The sequence below is a fragment of the Heterostelium album genome (genome assembly GCF_000004825.1).
Source record: "Heterostelium album PN500 unplaced genomic scaffold PPL_scaffold12, whole genome shotgun sequence".
Lineage (NCBI taxonomy): Eukaryota > Evosea > Eumycetozoa > Acytosteliales > Acytosteliaceae > Heterostelium > Heterostelium album.
The window spans coordinates 950334-973940 of NW_008805074.1; the positions used below are offsets into that span (position 1 = coordinate 950334).

At 32.7% G+C, this 23607-nt stretch overlaps 10 protein-coding genes across 10 annotated transcripts; 6 read left to right on the forward strand and 4 right to left on the reverse strand.

Moving 5' to 3' along the window:
• Positions 1-101: 101 nt before the first annotated feature.
• On the reverse strand, positions 102-1382 carry PPL_10337 (glutathione S-transferase family protein; the record flags this gene model as incomplete). Its single annotated transcript, XM_020581115.1, has 4 exons — positions 102-409; positions 445-732; positions 969-1053; positions 1131-1382. The coding sequence occupies 4 exons, from the start codon at positions 1380-1382 to the stop codon at positions 102-104; spliced, it is 933 nt and encodes a 310-aa protein (XP_020428700.1).
• Positions 1383-3057: 1675 nt separating this feature from the next.
• acly (ATP citrate synthase) lies at positions 3058-5080 on the reverse strand (the record flags this gene model as incomplete). Its single annotated transcript, XM_020581116.1, has 3 exons — positions 3058-3370; positions 3447-4815; positions 4882-5080. 3 exons carry the CDS (start codon positions 5078-5080, stop codon positions 3058-3060), a joined length of 1881 nt encoding a protein of 626 aa, XP_020428701.1.
• Positions 5081-6950: 1870 nt separating this feature from the next.
• On the forward strand, positions 6951-8935 carry PPL_10339 (component of the counting factor complex; the record flags this gene model as incomplete). The annotated part of the gene is made up of 5 exons (XM_020581117.1): positions 6951-7056; positions 7622-7775; positions 8069-8691; positions 8754-8811; positions 8890-8935. 5 exons carry the CDS (start codon positions 6951-6953, stop codon positions 8933-8935), a joined length of 987 nt encoding a protein of 328 aa, XP_020428702.1.
• Positions 8936-9478: 543 nt separating this feature from the next.
• Positions 9479-11000, forward strand: PPL_10340 (SKP1 family protein; the record flags this gene model as incomplete). Its single annotated transcript, XM_020581118.1, has 3 exons — positions 9479-10010; positions 10065-10814; positions 10861-11000. 3 exons carry the CDS (start codon positions 9479-9481, stop codon positions 10998-11000), a joined length of 1422 nt encoding a protein of 473 aa, XP_020428703.1.
• A 164-nt stretch (positions 11001-11164) lies between these two features.
• Positions 11165-13674, forward strand: PPL_10341 (uncharacterized protein; the record flags this gene model as incomplete). The annotated part of the gene is made up of 5 exons (XM_020581119.1): positions 11165-11472; positions 11546-11621; positions 11835-12634; positions 13037-13331; positions 13420-13674. 5 exons carry the CDS (start codon positions 11165-11167, stop codon positions 13672-13674), a joined length of 1734 nt encoding a protein of 577 aa, XP_020428704.1.
• A 354-nt stretch (positions 13675-14028) lies between these two features.
• Positions 14029-17965, forward strand: PPL_10342 (phosphatidylinositol 3-kinase; the record flags this gene model as incomplete). Its single annotated transcript, XM_020581120.1, has 6 exons — positions 14029-16100; positions 16164-16518; positions 16612-17217; positions 17291-17377; positions 17453-17903; positions 17946-17965. 6 exons carry the CDS (start codon positions 14029-14031, stop codon positions 17963-17965), a joined length of 3591 nt encoding a protein of 1196 aa, XP_020428705.1.
• A 114-nt stretch (positions 17966-18079) lies between these two features.
• PPL_10343 (ankyrin repeat domain-containing protein) lies at positions 18080-18992 on the reverse strand (the record flags this gene model as incomplete). The annotated part of the gene is made up of 2 exons (XM_020581121.1): positions 18080-18530; positions 18898-18992. 2 exons carry the CDS (start codon positions 18990-18992, stop codon positions 18080-18082), a joined length of 546 nt encoding a protein of 181 aa, XP_020428706.1.
• Positions 18993-19514: 522 nt separating this feature from the next.
• Positions 19515-21846, forward strand: PPL_10344 (RNA recognition motif domain-containing protein; the record flags this gene model as incomplete). The annotated part of the gene is made up of 4 exons (XM_020581122.1): positions 19515-19520; positions 19878-20091; positions 20212-21233; positions 21328-21846. The coding sequence occupies 4 exons, from the start codon at positions 19515-19517 to the stop codon at positions 21844-21846; spliced, it is 1761 nt and encodes a 586-aa protein (XP_020428707.1).
• Positions 21847-21996: 150 nt separating this feature from the next.
• On the forward strand, positions 21997-22886 carry pfdn5 (prefoldin subunit 5; the record flags this gene model as incomplete). Its single annotated transcript, XM_020581123.1, has 4 exons — positions 21997-22083; positions 22266-22397; positions 22516-22590; positions 22710-22886. 4 exons carry the CDS (start codon positions 21997-21999, stop codon positions 22884-22886), a joined length of 471 nt encoding a protein of 156 aa, XP_020428708.1.
• A 403-nt stretch (positions 22887-23289) lies between these two features.
• PPL_10346 (dolichyl-diphosphooligosaccharide--protein glycosyltransferase subunit 4) lies at positions 23290-23409 on the reverse strand (the record flags this gene model as incomplete). Its single annotated transcript, XM_020581124.1, has 1 exon — positions 23290-23409. One exon carries the CDS (start codon positions 23407-23409, stop codon positions 23290-23292), a length of 120 nt encoding a protein of 39 aa, XP_020428709.1.
• Positions 23410-23607: the final 198 nt, after the last annotated feature.

Genomic DNA, 23607 nt, shown 5'->3' on the forward strand with positions numbered 1-23607 from the left:
AACCGACAAAAAAAACATTTTTTTTACAAAAACAATTTTTACATCGATGAAAATTTAAAACAATAGGTTTTTAAAAAAAATTAGTTAATTATTTATATTTTTTAATCAAATTTAATTCTATAAGTTCCGGCATGAGTGAGATGTTCAATTTCTTCTTTCAGTGGGGCGAGAATAGTTGGAAGATTTTTGGCAACGGCAGGTCTTTTATTCATTCTGTCTAGCCATGCCATTTCATTCTTGTATTTCTGATAGTTTGGAAGAAATCCTTCACGAATTCGTGAGTAGACTGCCATATCGACGATTGAGTATTGATTGGCTGAAATCCATTCTTTTCCTTCCAATTGTTTCTCGAGAACAGTGTAGAGAGGATCGGTCTCTTTGAGGTATCTCTCTTCAGCAAAAGGATCAGCTTCCGTGCAAAACATGAGAAATATGTATATTAACCATTCATTGGTCCCAATCCAGAGATTTGCAAAGCCAACCACTGGAGTACATCAGCATAGGAGTGTGGATCTGTGTTGAAGTCTGGCAGGAACTTTCCTTTTCCAAGTTTCTGTGCCAAATAGATGAGGATTGCACCGGATTCAAAGATCTTCAATTGTGGATTGACAGAGTAGTCAATTATGGCTGGTACTTTTCCGTTTGGGAACATCTTTATAAATTCTTTTCTCTTTTCACTGTGCTCATTGAAGATATCTTCATAGACATAATCGATTTCCTCTTGGTTTTTCACTTTTTAAAAATTATTGATTCAAAGACCACAAAAGAAGTAAGATAAAAATAAATGATTTGTATATTAACCTAATAGTCATCATGATACTAATTAATATTTTATTATAATATAATATTATAGTGGTACAATTTACTATTTTTAAAAATAGATAAATATTTTGGTTTTACAAGATGTTTTGAAAATCCAAATTTCTCTATAGAACTTTGAATAATTTAACAGAGTCCAGCCTTTTTACAGGTGTCAGTGTATAATGCGGCAGCTGGGTGGTTATTGAGGACAGAGTTAATAAATTCATTTTTGTGAGCTTCGAAAATGTTACACTAAAAAAGTTTGATTTTACAAAATTAATAAAAGTTCATTAGAATAGTAATAATTATGATTGTTATTAATAACCTACTGGACCCAATGGGAGTGGAACAACTTGAGAAATCTTTCCAACAACTGGGGCAGCACCAGTAACTTGACCAGTTACTTGTTGACATAAACCAGAGAGGGTCTTCTCAGCAAATACTCTTTGGTCCTTGGCTGGAAGATTCTTGTGGACGGTTCTCAAAGCGTTTTGGCATGCTACACATTGATCATCTTCTTGGGCCGATGCTACAACGATTAGAGCAACCAATACAACTGCGATAATAGATGAAGTTCTCATTTTTAGATTGATAGATATTTGTTTTACAGGAAGTAATAATGTAATTAACTAGTTTTAGTAAATAGTCTTGAAGATTGAATTGAATGATTAAAAGTGATGGTTTTTGTCTGCTTTTATAGTGATCACTTTCAAACTGAGCACATGAATAAAGAGTAAATATCCCATGTATGTTGTCCATTTTCCCAACCAAGGATCTACAAGCAACCCTCTAAAATAAATAGATGAATTTGATAACAATTATACCTACGAACCGGTGAATCACTATTTGATAGTAATCCAAACCACAACAAAAAACAACAATAATCTCTAACCATCAACCAGAGAATTATGTGTAATACATGGATTTTGATATCCAATAAGAATAAAAGACATTATTACACTCTATAGATTCAGATTGATGTAATTAATTACACCTTGTACACTTTATAATAGTATTGTCAATAGAATAAATTATTTTAATATTCCTCACAAACAAATCTATCTTTCCAACACACACTCTGTGTTTTAAATGTACACTACACAAAAATCATAGTAGTCAAATTTATTATTTTATAATTGACAGTCAGTATCTAAACAATAAGAAGAATAAAATAATAATAATAAACAATGTAGTGGTTATAAATAGAATGTAAAATAATAATTCAATATTCTTCATTCTACACCACCACACAGCAGATATCTATCAACTTATATCTATAAATGATTAATGTGTGTGAGTGTTGAAATAAAAAATCAGTCTGGGGTGAACGAATATTGTTTTAGTATATATTTAAAAAATAAAATAATTTATCAGTTACAATAATGAACGAAAAATAATTTCTAATGAAGATGATGATGTATGACAAACAACATCTATCTTATCTATTTTTTTTTAAGATTGAAGTTTGAAAAACAAAATCAAGAATATTAAAATATGATTCAAATTCCCAGAACTTATCATTCTGTAGTTCTTCAACAGAGCTGCAGTGTGCCATTATAAATATGAATATTAAATCATTTCTCAATAATTAATTTAGGTAATCCTATGATCAATGGATCAAAATCTATTTATCTAGCAAATTTTAATTTATAAAAATAAAACAAACAAAAACACAATCCAATCTAAAGTTATCGGTTGCTCAAGTGAGTGGTTAATATTTTATTATCTAATCTATCGCACTTACACACAGATCAATATACACATAAATCAAATCAATATTGTTTCACTTTTAAACAGTTCATTTTTTGGTCAACTAAAATATTTTAATGTTAAAATACTAATGTATTTTACAAAAAATATAAAATATAATCTATCTTTTATTTGTTTGAGAGACAGTACTTACTCCATTAATAAGAATAATATTAATATAACAAAATTATTGTGTGAATAATAAATTTGAATAATATTAGAAATAACTAGATTGTACAAAAAAATAAATTTTATTGTTAACAAATTTTAGTTGATTAATGAGATATGAGATCACCATTTCTTTTACTAATTGATTGGTATTCCTATTTAGAATAGAAGATTAGATTCTAAATTAATTTATTTTCTTCTTATAAAGATTTACCATTTAAAGAGATTATATGATTTATAAATAATATATTGTTTGTTTTTGTTTTTTTTCTAATAAATTTATTTGTTTGTTTTAAAATTTTTTTCTTTTAATTTTGTAAACTCACTATTATGACGTGTTTAGACATCATAAAGTACGTCTTCCCATGGATGACGATAGAGTGGTTGTCTCATTCTCTTTTGATCGAGTGCATGTCCAATCAAACCAATGCTTCTACCGACGATAAAGAAACCATTGAGATAACCAACATTAACGATCTCTTCTATTTCCTCTTTCTTGAATAATCCACAACTGTGGAGGAGATCTAAAAATAATACACCAATACAACCATCGACATTGAGAATCAAATTATTTGCTTTCTGTAAAGTATATTTCTCAACTTCCAATGCATAATCTAAATATTGAGATGATGAGAAATGTTCTTTTGAATAACTATAAAAAAACAAATCAATATTATTATTAGTTCGATCGAAAAATGATTTGATTTTATCAATTATAATCAACTTACTTTTTAAGTATTACTACTCTTTTATCGATATCATCTGCAGATTTAATGAGATGACCAATACCTGGAATTCTTTTACCCTTTGCCTTCATACCCTCTACAAACTCCTCTGGTGAGAGTTTACGATCGTATGCCTCTTTGAATACACGAGCGGAATCATCGATGGCACCTCCGAAACGTGGTCCAATAGTGAGTAGACCTGAGACCAAACTAGATACCAAATCCTTACCAGCTCTGGCTGCTACGATGGTGTTGTGTGCACCCGAGACACATGGACCATGATCAGCAGTCAGCTTTAAGCACATCTCAATGAATTTCGATGCGTATGCAGGAAGTTGTCTCTTGAACCACAACAAACCAATTACATCACCAACGTTGTATTGCTCTTGGCATATATTTGAAATTGGAACACCATTGTAGGTGAGTTCCTCTCCACGATCGTCACAGATAGTAGAGATGATACTGGTTGGCTTTCTGACCTTTCCTGCTTTGACGGCAGTCTTAAAGTCCAATGGTAATTCGGGTGGATTTGGCTCTTCGACTGGCTTGACGCTACCGGCGGCAACCAACTTTCCATAGGTATCGGCAATGACATTGGCGAAATCTTCGAATGAAGATGGAACTATGGCACCAGCACCCTTCAATGCTGCATTCTTGGCTTCGGCAGACTCTGTCTCACCACCAGACTTGGCACCGGCATGTCCGAATTGCACTTCGGTTGGGAAGATTCTGGCAACGGTACCGGATACCCATGCGCATACAGGCTTGGTGATTTGTCCACTTTTCAATGCCTCTACGATTCCGTACTCATCCCAACCACCCAGCTCACCAAGGATGACAATCATCTTGACTTCGAGTAGTTTCTCGAATCTAAGGGCGTGGTCGGTCAGTGTCGAACCTGGGAATGCGTCACCTCCAATTGCGATACCCTCGTAGATACCATCGGTATTCTTGGAGAGCACATTGTACATCTCATTGGAGAGACCACCAGACTTGGAGACGAAACCGACTGAACCGGAACGATACAGTTTGCACGCCATGATATTGTCAATGGTACCGGCGGTGTTACCAATCTTGAATGCACCGGCTTGAATTCCACCGACTGTGGCTGGTCCAATGATGACCTTATTATTCTTTTTGGCCAAGGCAATCAATGCTCTGGCTTCATTCTCGGGGACACCCTCGGCAATGATGACAACGGTACGAATCGATGGTTGATTCAATGCCTTCACCGAAGATTGATATGCACTTCTGTGTGATGCGAAATTCAAGAATACATCTGCATTTGGACATGATTCACATGCATCTGCAATACTATTATAGACTGGAATAACCAATTCCTTAAATCCAAAGAATGCTTTATAGAATCCACCTATTTTAAACATTTATATTGTTAGCAAAGTTTATCAATTATGTTGGTTAGTTGAACGATTAATACCTTCAGCACCGGGATGAATTAAACCAGCTACAGATGGAGTATCTCTTTGTGAAACGTTATCGAAATCGAGCATACGCTGTACGGCAGCTTCTTTGTAATTGTAAATCAATGCTTGTGATTGCTTTGTGAAAAGACGTGCTGGCAAATGACCTTCTACTCTTGGTGTGGTCATTTCCGGTGATGTCACTGATGGATTCATTTTTATATTTTTCTTAAATAGCAAATTTAACTATTAATAAATATTTATTTTTATGTAACTCTTTTTTGTTATAATAAAATATCTTGTAATATTGAATTTCTATAAAAGATAACAAAGCAAAGCAAAACAATACAACAACAATAACAATATAAAACAAAACTGGGTGGTGTTGCAAATATAATATATTAACAACAAATAAAAAAAAGAACTAATTATATTTCTGTTTAGAAATAAAAATATATAAAATTACTATTATTCTTCTTTAAAATAAATAAAATGACTTGTAAATATAAATATTTTTTATTATTTATAAAGAGAGGGTGTGTGTGTGTGTGTTGGTGTGTTTATTTTAATCTAATTAAGGGGTGTAAGCGTTAAAGTGATGTAATATCATTTGTACAGAAGGTGGTGTTGGTGGTGTCCTTTTATGTTTATTTTGGATATAATAATAATAAAATGTAGTAACAACCACTAAGATAAAAAAAGTAATTAGGTTTGCACTTTTTTTGAAGTTATTTAATAATAGCAATATGATTGAACTCATTGGCATATGACAAGTTGACAGTCGCCGTCGGTTTGATTTTGATTCCAATTTATTTACTATTGGTAAATATTAAAAATACTACTCATTAATTAACTACAATAATAAACAAACAGTAACAAAACAATAATTATCAATAACCCTCAAAAGTCATACTAACATGTCCAACACTTTAATAATTCCAAATCTAATTTAATTAAACTATCCAATAAAATTATGCAATATTTTTGGAGGGTTTAATTTAAATAAAAAAAAATGAAAAAACTATTATAGGTGGTGTGCATAAAAGGTGAAGTGTTTGTTTTTTTTTTGAAGATGAACTTGATTAAAAATTAATTAACTTTTGTTTTTGTTTTTTTTTAATTAAAAACAACAATTTTTATCACTAAATAAAAAATAAACATATATGATAGATATATATAAAAAATGTAAAGTTATTGATTTTATTACATACCTGATAAGTAAAAGTTTTAAAAATAATAATAATTATTACTTTAAATTTATAAATTATTACTTTAAAGTACAAGCAAAAAAACAACAACAACTATAGTTTTGTTGGAATAGGGAAATAATTTGTTTGACTTTGATTGATTTAAATAAATAAAATTATGAACAAAAAAAAGAAAAAAAAGAAAAAGGTGCTTCCTTTTCGACTTATTGCTAATTATTTATTAGTTTTTGTTGTTTGAAATCGGGTATAGTGTCTTTTTGTAATTTAATGCACTGAAATAATATTTATTAAAATTAGATAGATTGGTGTTTGTTTTTTTGTAGGTGATGCCAACAACAACAAGCCCCTCCACCTCACAAAGAAGATTTTGAAAAATCACATTTCCTTTGGTTATTGGTGTTTTTGTGTTGACAATCGTTTTGTTCTTGATTCATTTCTGCTTGCTTTAAAGTGCACTCAACTCACTATCACTATTATTGTCCACTGAAATTTGAAGACTATGACATCAAAATCAAAAATGAATCATTAAATTTTGTTTGTTTTTTTTTTTCAAATCCCAAATTCCCATTAACTGCAAGATCACATTAAAAAAATATGAGTGATGATGTGTATGGTGCTAACTTTTTATTTTCAAAGTTCCCATGGACTTTTTTTTAATAAATTTGATGAAAATATGAGGTTTTTTTAATCGTTGGTGTTTTTAATTTCTGCTTCCCTTGTTATTTTTATTTTTTATATTTTTACTTTTTATTACTTTTTATAAAAATCACAAGATATTATTGATTATTTTATTTCTTTTATGATAGTTATTAAATATTTATATATGTTGCAATTCTATTGAGTTGATTTTTATTCTCTGTTAATCTGATAAATCATATATGCATGATATACTTTGTTTTTTGACCACTACAGTTGAGTTTTTGATTTACTATTTAAGATTATACAATAAACAATTGATGAGTATAACTAAATTTACATCAGTATGTATATTAAATCGATTGAATTAGTGGTTATCCTGATGAACTTGGTAAAAGAAACATGAAATTTTAAATATCTTTAAAAATATCTGTAATATAAAATAATTTAGTTTTTGAAAGAACTTTCTTGATAAAAATTGAAATTTCAAACCATCTAAAAATACAGAAGATGACAATCTCTTTAAATATAAATATTTTAATCATTGTTGGCCTGGTAAAAAGATATTTGTTTTCAAAGATAGGAGAAATTTGGTCAGAAATTAAAATAATTTTTTTTACAAAAAAAGATTTTTTTTAAAATTTTATAAAAATGTAAAAACTTGTAGTATAAGGTGGATCAGGATATCGAAAAATCAAAAACCTCATCAAAATCTTATCCGTTGGCACCGAACTGCAAAAAAATCATTTTTTTACCTAACTTTCTCAAAAGATATTTTTTTTTTGGATGCCATGCATTCATAGTAAATCCAATAACTTTATAAAAAGCATTTGGAAATCTAAACTAGATTATTTTACTTTCTTTTTTCTTAATCATATAATATATACAATGAAGTTATTTATTACATTATTAGTACTTTGCTGTACTTATTCAATTAATGCTCTATCTCCAGCTGAGGTACGTGCATTATTTAACATGAAAACTGCTAATGTTACTGATGGACCACAACCAATGTCTATTTGTACACAAGCTGCTTCCATTGCTGAAAACTATGCTACCTGTGGATGGTAAGTAAAATAGAGGAGTTGTTTCCCATTTTGCAAGTTGAAATTTTGGTACTTTTCACTGTTTTTTGTGAAACAACTCATTTAAATATTATATTTACATTCACTTACGATTATTTATTATTTATAAATTAATTTTCAGTCCATATGTTTGGGGGTATTGTAAACAATTAAGCTTGAAATATAAATATATATAAGTTTCTAACCATATTATTTTTTATTAATTTAAAAAGAGGAACTCAATGTGGTTGTGGTGGATCAGGTGGTATGGATTGCAGTGGTTTAGTCTACACCAGTTACCAACAGGCTGGATGGAGTGGAATTACCAGAGTAACCACTACTCAATATCAACAAGGTCAATCATGTGGTGGATCAAGCTCAGGCTCTTCATCATCTGGATCTTCTGGTGGTAGCTCAGGAGGAAGTTCTGGAACTACAAGTTCAGGTTCAGGCTCAGGATCTGGAACAACTTCAGCATCATCTGGTTCAGGATCGGGATCTGGATCTACATCTGGCTCATCATCTGGATCAGGATCAACTTCAGGTTCTTCTGGATCATCAGCTTCCTCAGGTTCATCATCTGGATCATCAGCTTCCTCTGGTTCATCATCGGGATCAGGTTCATCTGGATCATCAGCTTCCTCAGGTTCATCATCTGGATCATCAGCTTCCTCAGGCTCATCCTCTGGTTCAGGATCAGGATCAACTTCAGCATCATCTGGTTCAGGAAGTGGATCATCCTCCTCCTCTGGATCGGGAAGTGGATCAGGTTCTGGTACAACTACTGCCTCAGGTTCAGGATTGGCACAAGTTGCTGATAACAACTGCTCACCATCAAACACTGCTGGTTGCACTGTTGGAGATCTCTTCTTCTATTGTTTCTCCGGTGAGACATGTCCAGGTCATGTTGTTATGTATAGTAAGTTTTTTGTTTTATCATCATATCTTTTCAAATCGTTAACAATTAATTTTTTTTTCTAGTTGGTAACAATCAAGTTGCAGAATGCCCAACAACTGGTGAGAATTGCCATGTTATCACGTAAGTTTATCTTAAAATAAATCAATGTCTTTGGTTTTTACTAATAATTCCTATTCGCTTCTATAAAATATTTAATAGCCCATACACTGAAGATTATTATGGATGCAGAAGTATTTGCGGTTAAACACAAAATAAAATCAACCAAAGTATTTAACAAATATAAATAAATAAATAATTTATTTTAATTTACCCTTTTCACAATAATAAATTTTATATTGAAATTATTTCAGACATTTCCAGAGAGCTACTTTGTTTTTTCGATCCAAAACCATCATAATTGCCATTACAATTATTTAAAATATTTTTTATTATTTTTTGTATAAACAATCAAGTTGGAGAATGACGAACCACTGGCGAGAATATCTCTATTATCATTGTTTTTTTTGTTTTTTATTCCTATCTTTTGATAATATTTATTCAATATTCGCTGTGTTATTATCGATTTTCTCAACAAAATACTTCAATATTTAACAAGAATCAAATAAATTGAAATTTTAATTTTTAAATTGTGACTTTTTTTTTTTTCAAAATCTAAGAATGGAAGCAAAAAAACAATTAAAGTAATAAAGAATTGGAGGTTTTATTTGTGATATATTTTGTAAATAGTTTTGTTAAATAAATAAATTTATATATAGTGTTTTTTTTAAAACTTTTATTATTTTTATAAATGAATATATTTATAAAGGTACTTAATGGCCATAATAGTATCAATAGTAAAAGTAGTATAAATCTTGTAAATAATAATAATAGCAGTAGTAATAGTAATAGTAATAATAATAGTAGTGGTGGAGTTCACACATATTCAAGAACCACAATTGCCATACCCAATTGTGCAGTTCCCTATTCAAAGCTTTTAAAAGATGAACATGAAAGAGATACAACCAATACCAAGCTAGAATTCTATCCAGATGATCCACTGGTCAGCGAAGAATCTGTGAGATTCATAATCGATTTTCTCAACAAAATACATGAATATTTGATTAAGTACAAAAAACAATACCATTTAAAAGATGGCATTGAATCAATCAACATAAAAGATATCTTGGATCATACTTTATATTTAGATAATAACAACAATAACAAACATAAAAATAATAATAACAATAGCAACAATAATAATAATAATAATAATAATAATAATATTAGTAGTTTTAGTAAAATATATATAAACAGCAACAACAACAATAATAAGAATAATAGTAATAATAATAACAATAATTATAAATTAATAAATTTAAATAATAGTATAAAAGATAGTTTTGAACAGGTGCCGTTGTCGAATTCATTGCAACGAGATGAAAATGGTAATTTTATTTCTTTTGATAGTTTTTCTGAAAGTGGTAATGGAAGTGGTAATGGTAATGGTAATGGTTTTAATGGTGGTAGTGGTAGTGGTAGTGGATATGTCAAGTTACCGGCTGTTTCTGAACATGTCAAACCAAAGAAACAGAATACATTCAAATCATTACTCTACAATCATGTCAATCTATTTAAACATGGTAAAAGCGTGGAGTCACTAGTGGCAACAGCAGAGTACTTTGGTGTTATTGAAAACCTCTTAATAAGAGCGATTCGTCACCAAATCGAATTGGTACTGTTTCAATCGACAAGTGTTGAGAATGCACGTTCTTACTTTGGTATCACTCACGATTTCGATCCACTAGAGGAGGAACGAATCCAAAAGGAACACAATTTCATACAGACTAGCTACGCATCACAAGAAGAGTGTCAAAATGAAAATAACTATCGTTCTTATATAGGAGAGAATGACCATCACATAACATCATCAACAACATCATCATCATCATCCAATCAGCAACAACAACAACAGGACAGTAGGAATTGTAGTCATATTCATAATGATGATGAAGACAATAACTATGACACTGATATTACACAAATGATAAAGCCAAGACGTTTGATCAAGCCAATCAGTGACCATTTTGTCGTAGCTTGTCATGCGTGTAATCAACAGTTCTCCTTGTCGAATCGACGTAGTCATTGTAGATATTGTGGCAAGGTGTTTTGCGCCAGTTGTACAAACTACAGTATCAAACGATCACATATTCCCAGTCCGGTGTATAGCTGTCTCAAAGATCGGTTGTTCTATTCGAATCTCAGAGTCTGTGAGAACTGCCATCACTATCTTACCAATGACAAAGACCGCGAAACACTGGTTCCTGCGCTGAAGCTGCTGGCTCTAAAGATACCGATCTTGCGACGATTCAGCTCGATTTGCGTACAATGGCGAAAGTCTACCATCTCTTACCTCTCTTTGATTCGCTCGATTCAATATTCATTCTCCACCGATATACTCCAGCGCTTTGAGATACTTGCACTCTGGCGAAACAAGATGTATTTCGAGGGACACTCTCAGTGGATTCTCAAGCTGTTAGAGTCGATCGATTGGAAACATCTATCCGACGAAAAAGTAGAGAGCATCCTCAAACTTGTACATTCAAACCATAAACGATCGATGAGTTGCTCGCATCTAATGTGCTCGTCATCCTGTAAAGCCACTATCGATACCAAAGATGTTTTTCCACTACTTGATGAACGAATGACACATAGCAGTATTCGAGAGTTTGCTGTCAATCAACTTTCGTCAATCACCGACGATGATCTTATTCTCTATATTCCACAATTAGTTTATTTCCTTAGGTAAGATTTTTCTTTGCCAAACAAGAGTAACTATTTCTAGATACTAACTAATTTGATTGTTATTAATTTATAGATTCGAAACATATAATTCGAAACTAAAGGAATTCTTATTTAGAAGATCAAGAGAATCAAAGATAATTGCTCACTATGTATTTTGGGAGTTTAAGAACTGTCAACAAGCAACTGAATATGACTCAAAGTATGAATTGTTGAAGGGAGAGTTGATTCTGCAGTTGGATGACGCGCGTGGTTTCATTCTTGGCTTTGAACTGATTAATATCCTGCAACACATTCCTCAGAAGGATGGTCCAGAACTGCAGGCACAGCTACTCAAGATCGAACAGCTTCTAGCGATCTGTCAGGATATCAGATATCCCGTCAATCCTCTCTACAGAATCAAGTCAATCGACAAGAGCCGCGCCAAAATCAAAGATAGCGCTACCAAACCAGTTAAACTCACTTTTAATTGTGTGAATGTCGAAACCAACGAAGAGCGACAGATGGATCTCATCTTTAAGAAAGACGACGTCAGAAAAGACCGTGTCATTCTCAATATTATCAGTATCATGACAAAGATTCTGAAGGAGAACATCGATCCTTTCCTTCAGATAAAGAATCGCAAGGTTGAAAATGACTTTGAAGATTTTCTCGAGGCGGTTGGCTACAAAGATTCCAAGAAACTTGTAACACTAGTCGACTCACCAGAGTTGGAATCAGTACTGAAGTTGATGCGTCCACACAGCGATCTTGTTCAGTTTCTCCTGGTCGAGAAGGATCACTTGTCGATAGAGAACAGAATTCGATTGGAGCAACAGAAGTACATTGATGAAAACCTGTTGGATACAGAGTCAAACATACTGGCTAGCAGTAAAAAGAAAATGTTGGATCATCTTCACAGTATCTATGCGAATGCATACAATGAAATGGTGAATATGCAGAAAGCAGAGATACACCACATTCTAAGTTCTATTATCACCTACACTGTGCTCCCATATGGAAGTGAGTTTGGCTTCATTGAGGTCGTCCAAGATGCAGAGACACTCTACGATATCTACGGAGATCCAAAGATTACATCATTAAAGATCAATGAGTATCTAAAGAAACACAATCCAAGCCACCGGCTGCATGAAGTCAATACCACCTTTAGAAATAGTATGGCAGTGTATCTGGTGATCAGTCACCTGATTGGATTGGGTGATCGTCATCTCGAGAACATCATGCTAACGAAAAGCGGTCAGTTCTTCCACATCGATTACGGGTTCATATTGGGTAAAGAACCGAAACCGCTCATTGGAAATTATCTTCGTTATGGATCAGAGTTTGACGAGCAGATCGACATCTACGAGAACAAAGATGAACTGATCAGAATCTGCTTGATCATCTTCTCGATACTCAGAAAGGAAGCGTCGTTCTTCCTGTACCACCTGATGTTCCTGACCAAGTTGAATCCAATGTCCGACGCACACTTCACACTGGACTACATTCACAATGAAGTATCGAATCGTTTCATTCCCGGGTTGAGATCGTCAGAGGCAGAAGACTGCTTTAAGAACCTGTTAAACAGCCAACGCGATACCTACAAACAAAAGTTTATCGACTCTGTCCACAAGACAAAGAAGACTTACGCACCGTACTTTACTGACGCCACCACACAGATTCTCTGGAGTTCCTACGGTGTAATCAGTAGCTATGCATCGATCTGCAAACAGAAACTCATTCAACTGATTCCTCAACAAAGTCCAGCTGCCATGACGATTGTTGAAGGTCAAACAGGAGAAAAAGAAGAAGAAGAAGAAGCAGAAGCAGAAGTAGTTGATGAAAGAGATAGAGATAGAGAAACAAATGAGGATCAAAAAGAAGTAGTGGAAGAAGAAGAAAGGAAATATATTGAAAACAACAACAAACAACAACAACAACAACAATTATAATAATATTATGGAACAACAGGTTGAACATGAAGAATTTAATTATCACTATCAAAATCTAAGTCAATCATTCAGTGAATATGAAGCTAATGCCGATAATATTGAACTTATTCCAACTGTAAATCCCATTCCATTCACAACAACTACAACTACAACTACTTCAACAACGGCAGCAACAACATTTCATAATTTCAATGATTATTTAAACGATCAACAAGACATTTCACTTTATCCAACACTTGAATCAAGTAATATATCTGATTGTTTAGATTATTGAGATTAGACAAACTTGTAAATAAATAAATAAAAAATATTGTTTTTTTAATTTTGTGTCAACAAAAAAATTGAAAATATGAGTTCAACAAATTTACAAAAATTTCTCATTTTTTTGTGAAAAGGGGGTGAAACTTGTTTTTTAATTTTTTGTTATACACAACCAAAGAATTAGTCTATTAGTTTATTTAAAATATTTTTATTATTAAATATATATATATTAGATAGATTTTTATATTTATTTTTTTAATATATTAAAACAGAAAATAAATAAGTAGATTTTTTTAAAAAAAGAGATAATAATAATTAATAGTAAAGTTTATATAGAGAAAAAAAAAAAAAACAAAAAAAAAATATAATGAAAGCTATTCTACAAGATAAATCAGAAATAACATTTCTAGCGAATATAATAAAATATTCGGATACTCTGGGTAGAGAGCAACATAAATCGAATACAGATGCTAAGCATGTATTGATCATACCAGAGAATATATTGTTGACAAAGAAGGTTGCCGAAATAATTCAGAGTTTCTTGGAGCGACTTGATATCATCGTATCAAAGTATCATCCTCGTGACCTGAGAGAAATACTGACACTTAAGGACACTTATGTTTCACATAGAGAGAGTGATCGTCGTGAAACACCAACATTCAACAACAACAATTTTAATAGTCTAACTAATAACAATGTAAATCAACGAGTTGTTCACACTTCAAAGTACACACCTAACCAACAACATTTGTCACCATACTCACACTCATCAACATCGGTCAATAAAAACTCTAAAAATGTACAGTTAAACAATAGTTATTTCACCAATTCACCATCCTCTCATAACAGTAGTAGTAGCAGCATAAGTAATGGTAGCAATAGCAATAGCAATAGTGTTATTATTGACGATACAGAGTTCCATGCGATGCCTGACAACTTTGGTGGTTTCATAGATAGCACAACACCACCAACCTATAACAACAACGGATTCCTCACAACTAGCAGCAATAGCGACATGTTACAGTCCGTCAGCTTAGACGACAACGATATACACTATCCAGACATTGAACTTTCAGATCCTGAAAACTTTGTACCAACAAATAAAAACAACAACAACAATAATAATAACAGCAACAATTTTAGTGGTGATAATGAAATGAGTGATCAAGAAGATAGTAATAGTGTAGTATATAATAATAATAATAATAATAATGTTCAATATCAACAACCAAAAAGCTATAATAATAATAATATTAAATATAAAAACAATAATAACAACAATAATAATGATAAGAAATCATCTGTATTATATTCAATCTATGATCTTATAGAAATCAAACATATGGGTAGTAGACAAGAGAAAGATAACTACTCACTTTTGGAGGCGTTGGTGATTTCCGCACACTACCTGGAGATCAAGGAGAATCTGTTGGTTCGTGCTATTCGTTACCAGTTGGAGAGTGCTTTGAAGCTCAACCCGAATGCCGACGATGTACGTCGCTTCTTGACTATCACAAAGGACTTTGATGCAGAGACAGCTGAGAAGCTACAGTTGGAGAACAACTTTGGCGAGGTTCAAAAGTTCCATTCCAATCAACATCTAGACCTGTTCGAGTCGATGGTAGACGGACCGAGAATAGAGTCGTTCAACATCAAATCCGGCCAGGATATCGTACAGGATGTGAAGAAGCGTCGATTGATGATCGCCGTCAAAGATGCCTCTGTCAACTTGTGTCACGGTTGTAACTCTGCGTTTGGTCTGAGAACACGTCGACATCACTGTCGCGAGTGTGGCTATATATTCTGTGATAACTGCACGGCCAATCGTATTGATTCCTCCTCTATTCAAGCACCGAAATACCTTGATTCTCTCGACTACTATTCGGGTCGTCAGTTGCGTGTTTGCAACGATTGTCACACCTCGTTGATCCAAAAGAAAGAGTTTGGCTACGTCGAGCAAATGCTGCGTATTCTCGCGCTAAAGATGCCGATGCTTCGTAGATTCTCATCGATTTGTATGGCCTGGAGAAAGGCGGCAGTCTGCTACCTCTCGGATATCCGTGAAGTTCAATATCTCTTCCCAACACACAAGTTTCAAGATTTCGAAACCAATGCACTCTGGCGCAACAAAGAGTACTTCCGTGGACACTCGAAATGGGTGTTGAAACTATTGGAATCCATCAATTGGCGAAACATATCGGATCTCAAAGTTCAAAAGATTCTCAGCATCATCAACGATCAAACCAAAAAAGAGATGAGCTGTTATCACATGATGTGTTCATCCTCCTGCCAAACACGTATTCCACTCAAAGATGTATTCCCACTCTTGGACAAAGATATCACCAATCAACACATCAGAAACTACGCTGTAGACATCATTTCAGATATCTCTGATCATCAATTGGTTTACTTTATTCCACAATTAGTTTTTTATCTTAGGTAAGAATATTAATATACATTAGTGAGTGTACTATCCACTAACTAATCAATCTTGATAAATAGATTTGATCCAACAGAAGGTTCAAAGTTACAGGAATTCATATTCAAGAGAGCTTTGAGCTCTAGTACTATTGCCCACTTTGTTATGCTCGAGTTTAAGAATTGTCAAACTTCATCAGAGTACGACTCAAAGTATGAGATTCTAAAGTCAAAGCTGCTGGTTCAACTCGGTCCAGAGGTTGCTCTTACCTACATCAATAGTTTCGAGTTTTTGGATCACCTCCAGAAAATACCGAGACAAGAAGACGATCCAGAGTTTCAACCAAGAAGAGAAGCAATCAATGAGCTGTTGAAGAAACAAAAGATTCTATATCCAACCGATCCGAGACTGGTCATCAAGCATATCAAAAAGTCCGCTGTAAGCAATAGCGCTACCAAGCCTATTAGAATGTCGGCGATCGTCGAGAACCAAGAGGATGGCACCCAGAGTGAGAAGACACTTTTCTTCAAGAAAGACGATATCAGAAAGGACCGAATCGTCTTGAATATCATCTCGATGATGACCTATATCCTCATGGAGAACATGCCGATTATCAACGATCGATCGTCTTCACATTCGCAGGAGGCATTCAACCAGTTCCTCGGCTTGGTCGGAAGAGAAAAGTATAATGAGGCCTACGAGATTCTAAAGAATAACCAAGACGTTAGATTGATGATTGCCATCACCAAGCCAGAAGCCTACAAGTCGATTATCGATACGTTCGAGTTGAAGATCAATAACCATAACCGAGAGAATCCATTCAAGGATCTCTATGGTGGTGCGGAAACAAAACAGAACCTGTTGGATACACTCAAGAGTGAGATTCAATCCATTTTGGAATCGATCGTTACCTATTCCGTTTTGCCATCGGGATCAGAGCATGGATTTATCGATGCAGTCGCAGACTCTACTACACTTGCTGCCATCAACAAGGAGTACAGTGGTAATAACACCAATAATTTCCTTCATCTACCGATTCACAACTATCTAAAGAATCAAAAAGATTGTAAAATTACAGAAGCACACAAAAACTTTACATACAGTCTTTGTTTTTGGCTTGTTTTAACACATTTAATTGTAAGTATAGTTATAATTATAAGTTTATTATTACAAATCAACAGATACTTATTATTTATCAAAATAACAACAGGGTGTAGGTGATCGTCATTTAGATAATATTATGATTACAAAAGATGGTAAATTCTTTCATATTGATTATGGTTTCATTCTTGGAAAGGTAAATATGTTTTATTATTATGATGATTCTTTAAACAACTAATTATATTAATATATGTATTTTTTAAATAAATAGGAACCAAAACCAATTGCAAATTATTTAAGATATAGTCAAGAATATCTTTCAACAAGTAATTTGACAAATAATATAAATTTCAATGCAGTTTGTTCATTGATTTTCGGAATTCTAAGAAGAGAAGCACCATTCTTTTTATACCATTTAATGTTTTTAACGAGAATGGATTCTATTCATGATAATTCCAGTAGATTCACTGTTGAGTACATCCAAAACGAGGTTGCCAATAGATTCTTCCCTGGTCTACCAAGCCATGATGCCATCCAATACTTTGAGAATCTCTTGGATTCCCATAAGGATTCGATGTCTCAGAAGATCACCGATGTCACTAGAGAACTCACCAAGATGACACCTGTCATAACACAATCGATGGCTGAGATTGCATCTTCATCTATCTCTTCGTTTGGCTCAATAATCAAGAAATCACTTCCAAGTTGGGGAGATTGGAGTGGTACATATAAATAACAAACTAACAACAAATAACTTTAAATAGTTGGTCAAAAGATAAAATAATAAATAAATAAATGTATATAATAATAATTTAAATAGTTTCTTTTTTTTTTTTTTGGCTAATGGTTATTTGTTTTGTTGCTTTATTGTTGTTGTTGTTGATGTTGATGTTATTTGTTATTGGGATGGTGTAACTGATTTTGTAACTAAGTAATCACGTAGTAGATCATGTCCATAGACTGACGACAAGGCAATAGAGTCTTGAATGGCTATCTCTTTTCGAGAGAGTGGTGATGAGTATAATACATCTAGGGCTTCGATATCATTGTTGAAAATAGCATTGAGAATTGCAACGTTTGAACAACCCTCAGTTCTGTTCTCCAAGAGATATTTCGCAATGTCGGTGTGTTTGTTCATTATAGCCTGGTCGACTGCGCTCTTTGTACAACTGCTATCGGGAAGACCATTGAGATACTTGACGATCTCCAAATAACCGTTGGATGCGGCGCTATCAATCGCCTGTGATGAAAATCCTTCGGTTCGGTTACTAATTAGGAATTTTACGACACTGAGATGTCCGTTGGCTGCCGCAGAGTTTATCGCTTTCTGGGTTGCAGCTGATCCCCAGCTGTGAAGGAACTCCACAATCTCAAGGTAACCGCGCTCCGACGCGTAGTCTATCAACTGCGAGCTGTGATCGGACATGATACCACTGAGATATTGGACCAACTCTAGATTGCCACTGATGACACTACTGTACATCACCATCGATTTCAACTGACTCTCATAGAGCTGTGCGTTGTCCACCAGGTAGCGAACGACAGGGAGATGACCGCCATAGCACGCCGACGACAACTCCTTGCCGTTGAAATAAATATATTTGGTAAAGGCACCCTTTTCATTTAGATTCTTGTTGTTTTGTTTCTCCAACTCATAGAAGTACTCAACGACGTTGAGATAGCCGCGCATCGCAGCCACCTCAACAAAGCACTCGCTCGGAACCTGTAAATCCAGTAGTGGAACCTTCATTAGCAGATCTAGATAACCATGATAGGCCATGTGTCTCGGTTTCTTTAGTATATCCTCCCATTTATAGCTGCCTTTACCAATTCTTTTGTTGATTAGCGCCACATGTTTAAATATATCCTTTCTGAGCACTAAAACCTTTAAAATAGTTTGAAATGTAGCTGGTTGTTTAGTACTGTTGATTGGTAAAGCACTGCTCATTTATATAATAATGAAATAATTGTAAAATAAAAAACAACAAAAAATAGAAAATAAAGATAAAAGCAATTTTGAAAAAAATCTATTGTTGTTAGTCAAAAAAAAAATAAATGAAAAAAAAAATTTCTAATAAAAAATTTAATTCACATACTATATTAATAAATCTTATCATATCGGCAGTGTTAAAACTAGAATTAATTTACTTTTCATTGGTATAATAAATTATTCTTATGAAAATGTTAACTGACCATTATTATTCCCTTTGACGAAACTTGACCTTTTTAATTTTATAATAAAGATAAAATAAATAAAACTATCTATTTTAGTTCGAAATATTATTATAAAGTTATTTTGGTGTATCAGAATGAAGTTGAAGACTATTAATAAAATGAGTGTTAATTCACATCATTATATCATCTTTTTAAGCAAGAAAATAAAAAGTTTGACTTTTAATCTATATTGATTTTACAGATGTTGAAATAAAATAAAATATTTTTAGATATAGTGTTTGATAGATTGTACAGATAATATCTGTGATTTAAAGTTAACCTACATACCCAATATATGACCATTTTTATGAAACAGTCGTTTCGTTTTTTTTTTTTTTTTAATTTTAAAAAAAAAAAATTTAAAGACACAAAAATTATTCAGAGCAACTTTAATCGTAATTCAAACACAATCAGATAACTTTTCACCTGAAATCATTATTATTTTATTTACAAAAAATAAAATAATTATATATTGTTTAAAGATGATGTTGAATAGAATAAAAAATAGTGGTAACTCTATCTATTACCAATCAAGAAAGAGTTTTTGTCAATTACATAACTACTATCAATATAGTTCTTCGTCATCATCATCATCTACAACCAACGACAATAACAACAACAACATTCAAGACAACAATACACATACATTAAACGATCTATCTTCCAATCCAAAATCTGATAAAAATGATAATATAGGTATGTAATATATATATATATATATAAGAGTGATCTATTTATCTTAATAAGATGAGAAATGACTTATTTTACTAATAATAATAATGCAAATGAAATTAAAATAAAAATAATTATGTTTAGCTTCAATTTTTACTAGATTATTTGGTAAAACCAATGAAGATCCAAAGATAAACCCAACAGTCGATCCAAAGTCAATCGATCAAGAGGAATTACAAACAAAGAAACAACAGAACCCACAACGTAAACAAGTTCAAGCTCAATTCTATTCGGTATTCTCTGAGGATGCAAAGAACAAACAAGATGAAGAACAAACAATAGCAGCAGCAGAAGCAACAGAAGCAAAAGTACAACCAAAGAGAGAGAAGAAATCACTCTTTGGTATCGATGTCGACAATGAAATCGACGACCAATTTATCAACGATCTAAAAGAATCACATCCGACTCCATTCGACGTAGACTCATCTGTTTTCAAACAACATCGATCCAAACAAGAACCAACCAAACCAATATTCCCACTTGTAGATCTCAGCATAAATGAAAATAACAACACTGGCAACACCAACTACAGTAATAATAAGAGAAAGATATCATTCAAAGAGGAAACAGATTTAGATCAAGAAATAGATAGAAAATCAACAGTACAATCATCATCATCATCATTTAGAGAAAATAATAGTCGTTTCGAATCAGATATGACTGTGGAATTAGATGAACTTCCAATGTCAGACTACACCAATTTGGTACAAGAGTATCATACGATGTTGGAGCAATGCAAAGTTTCAGGTGCAGCACCACAATTCAAACAACTTAATTTTATGATTGAAAACGTTCCACTGGATATGGAGGAGATGGACATGAACGAAGTGCTTCAAAAGAACTTTGCCTATCCGATCGACGATCTCTACTGCGAGTTCATTCACGATCACTCACTCAAAGGCGATATCCTCTCGATGCTGGTGGTTCTTCGCTACCACACTAACCGTGTCGGTCAAGACATGGATCAAATCTTAGAGAAAATCAACGAGTCCGTCGAGAAACCTGCATCCGTCGAGGAAATGGATGAGAAACAAAGATTGATCGATGCAGATTCATCACCAGAGACTATTTATGAGAAATTCAAACTTTACGGTATTATTTGTAAGGTAAGTTAGTGTTTGTTGCTCGAGAAATAACCAGAGAATATTCAAAGTTGAATCATCATTCTAACTAACAACTAATATGATAAATAAACTTTAGGGTGTAAGATACAAGACAGTTTCACCGAAATCGATGATGACTTTGAAAGTCAGTCGTATTCCAGTGTCGGTCAATGAAGAGCTATTGAGAAGTCATTTGGAGGATAGAGTATCGACACTCGCAAACAATCCATACAAGATTCTTTTCATAAAGAATTTGAAGAATGCACACGTCGAAGATAATTCGGCACACTCTGGCAGCTGCTATATCAACTTTAGTAGTCATCTCGATGCTCTACAGGCATTCGCTGGTTTGCATAGCATCAGCTACGATAGAAAAACATTGGTTGCCAAGTGGAGCAGAAAGATCTTCAGTGACGGTTCCGATTCGTCCAACCTCCAAACTAAGCTCGCCAGTGCCAAAGCCAAGAACTTCAAAGAGCTTGCAATGTTGAAAAAAGTCATGGATCTAAGTGCCGAGAATGAACTTCTCAAGAGTCAATTGGAGGCTAAATCAGCTAGATCTACAAAACCAAAGCAAAGTTCCACAAGAAAGAGAATTGTAGAGTCAACCATTTAAAAATAAAACTAAAAATAAAAAAACTTTTTTTTGTTTTTTTATTATTTTTCATTTCCTATATTTTTTTTTTTTTCTTAAGTTCGTTAATTAGCTTTTATACCATTATTATTATTATTTATAGACAAGTAGTGATATCAAAAGTAGATAAAGATGTCTGAATCCTCACAACCACAACAAGTAAATCTTGCTGCATTATCATTGGAGCAACTCGAAATGGTTAAAGAACAAGTTGAGAATGTAGGTCTAAGAAGAAGCGATTGCTTATAGATTGTGTATAGCAATTGCACATCTAACAGAATGACGAAACACTTATCTTTTGAGCTAGTATATAGCTCAAAGATGCCATGACACATACAATCGTAATGATGTATCATATTGTTTTCTAATATCATATATCACATTAAACAACAATCGTTTAGGAAATTCAAACACTTTCAGACTCGATGTTACAATTGAAGCATGCTGCCACCAAATATCTAGAGGCAAAGGAAGCTATTCAAGGTTTAGCTGGTGCTGAAGGAAAAGAGATTTTAGTACCACTTACTTCATCGGTAAATATCAAACTATCATATCTCTAGATCTACCAACTATCTTGACAGATTGCAATGCAATATACAATTCAATACTTACAATACATTCGATATATTCAATATATCTATATATATATAGTTATATTTACCAGGTAAAATAAATTGTAAAGATAAAGTTATGGTTGATATTGGTACTCAATACTTTATTGAAATGGTATGTTATATAAAGGATGATCATCATCATCGTCGTCATCATCATCAATATGATGGTTTATTTTTGTAACACTAAGTTATTAATAATTATTTCTTTTTATTATTGATGATGGTCAATAGGATTTAGAGCAAGGTCAAGGTTTTACAAATAGAAAAGTACAATTAATTCAAGATCAAGTCAACAAGGTACAACAAGCAGTCAATGTAAAAAGAAATCATTTAGATCAAATCATTCAAGTTGCTCAACAAAAGATACAATTAATTAAACAACAACAAGCCGCTGCAGCAAAGAAATAAATAAATTTAATAAACAAAAAAACAAACTATATATATATAATATACATATTTAAACCAAAACTCTTCTTTAATCTATATTTGTTTGTTCAAATTACTATGTTCTAAATCAATTAATTAACTAATTAAAAAAAAAATCTAATCTAAATTTTGTTTCATAGATGTGACTAACATTATGATTGTTATTATATAATTTATTTGTTGATGTTGTTTTGTTGAGCCAATCGTATTCTATTTATTATTGACCAATGTGATTCCAATATACAAAATTCTATATATATTTTAATTTAAGTAAGTAATAGGTTAGTAATGTAAGTATTTGTTTATATTATATTCAATGTTAATAACAAACAAACAAACAAACAATACAAACGTTTTAATTTTATTACTAGGTGTTCTTTTAGATTTAATCACGCTTTTGGTGAGCAACTGGAGTGGCGGTCAAGAAATGATAGGCAACAATAAGAATCATTGCAATTGCACCCATAGAGTTGGCCAATAATGAGAGTTGGGTATCGGTGATCATCTTTTATTTTTGTTATATTAATAGAATATAAATAATAATGATAATAATAATATTTTTATATTAATCAACTATTGCCTGACTCACTCAATCAAAGAGGTTCACAAAAAAAAAAAAAAAAAAGTCAAATCAAATGTTGTTTTTTTTTCAAAAAAGACTTTTAAGTAATTTAAATATTGAAAGATTACATCTTTTTTGACC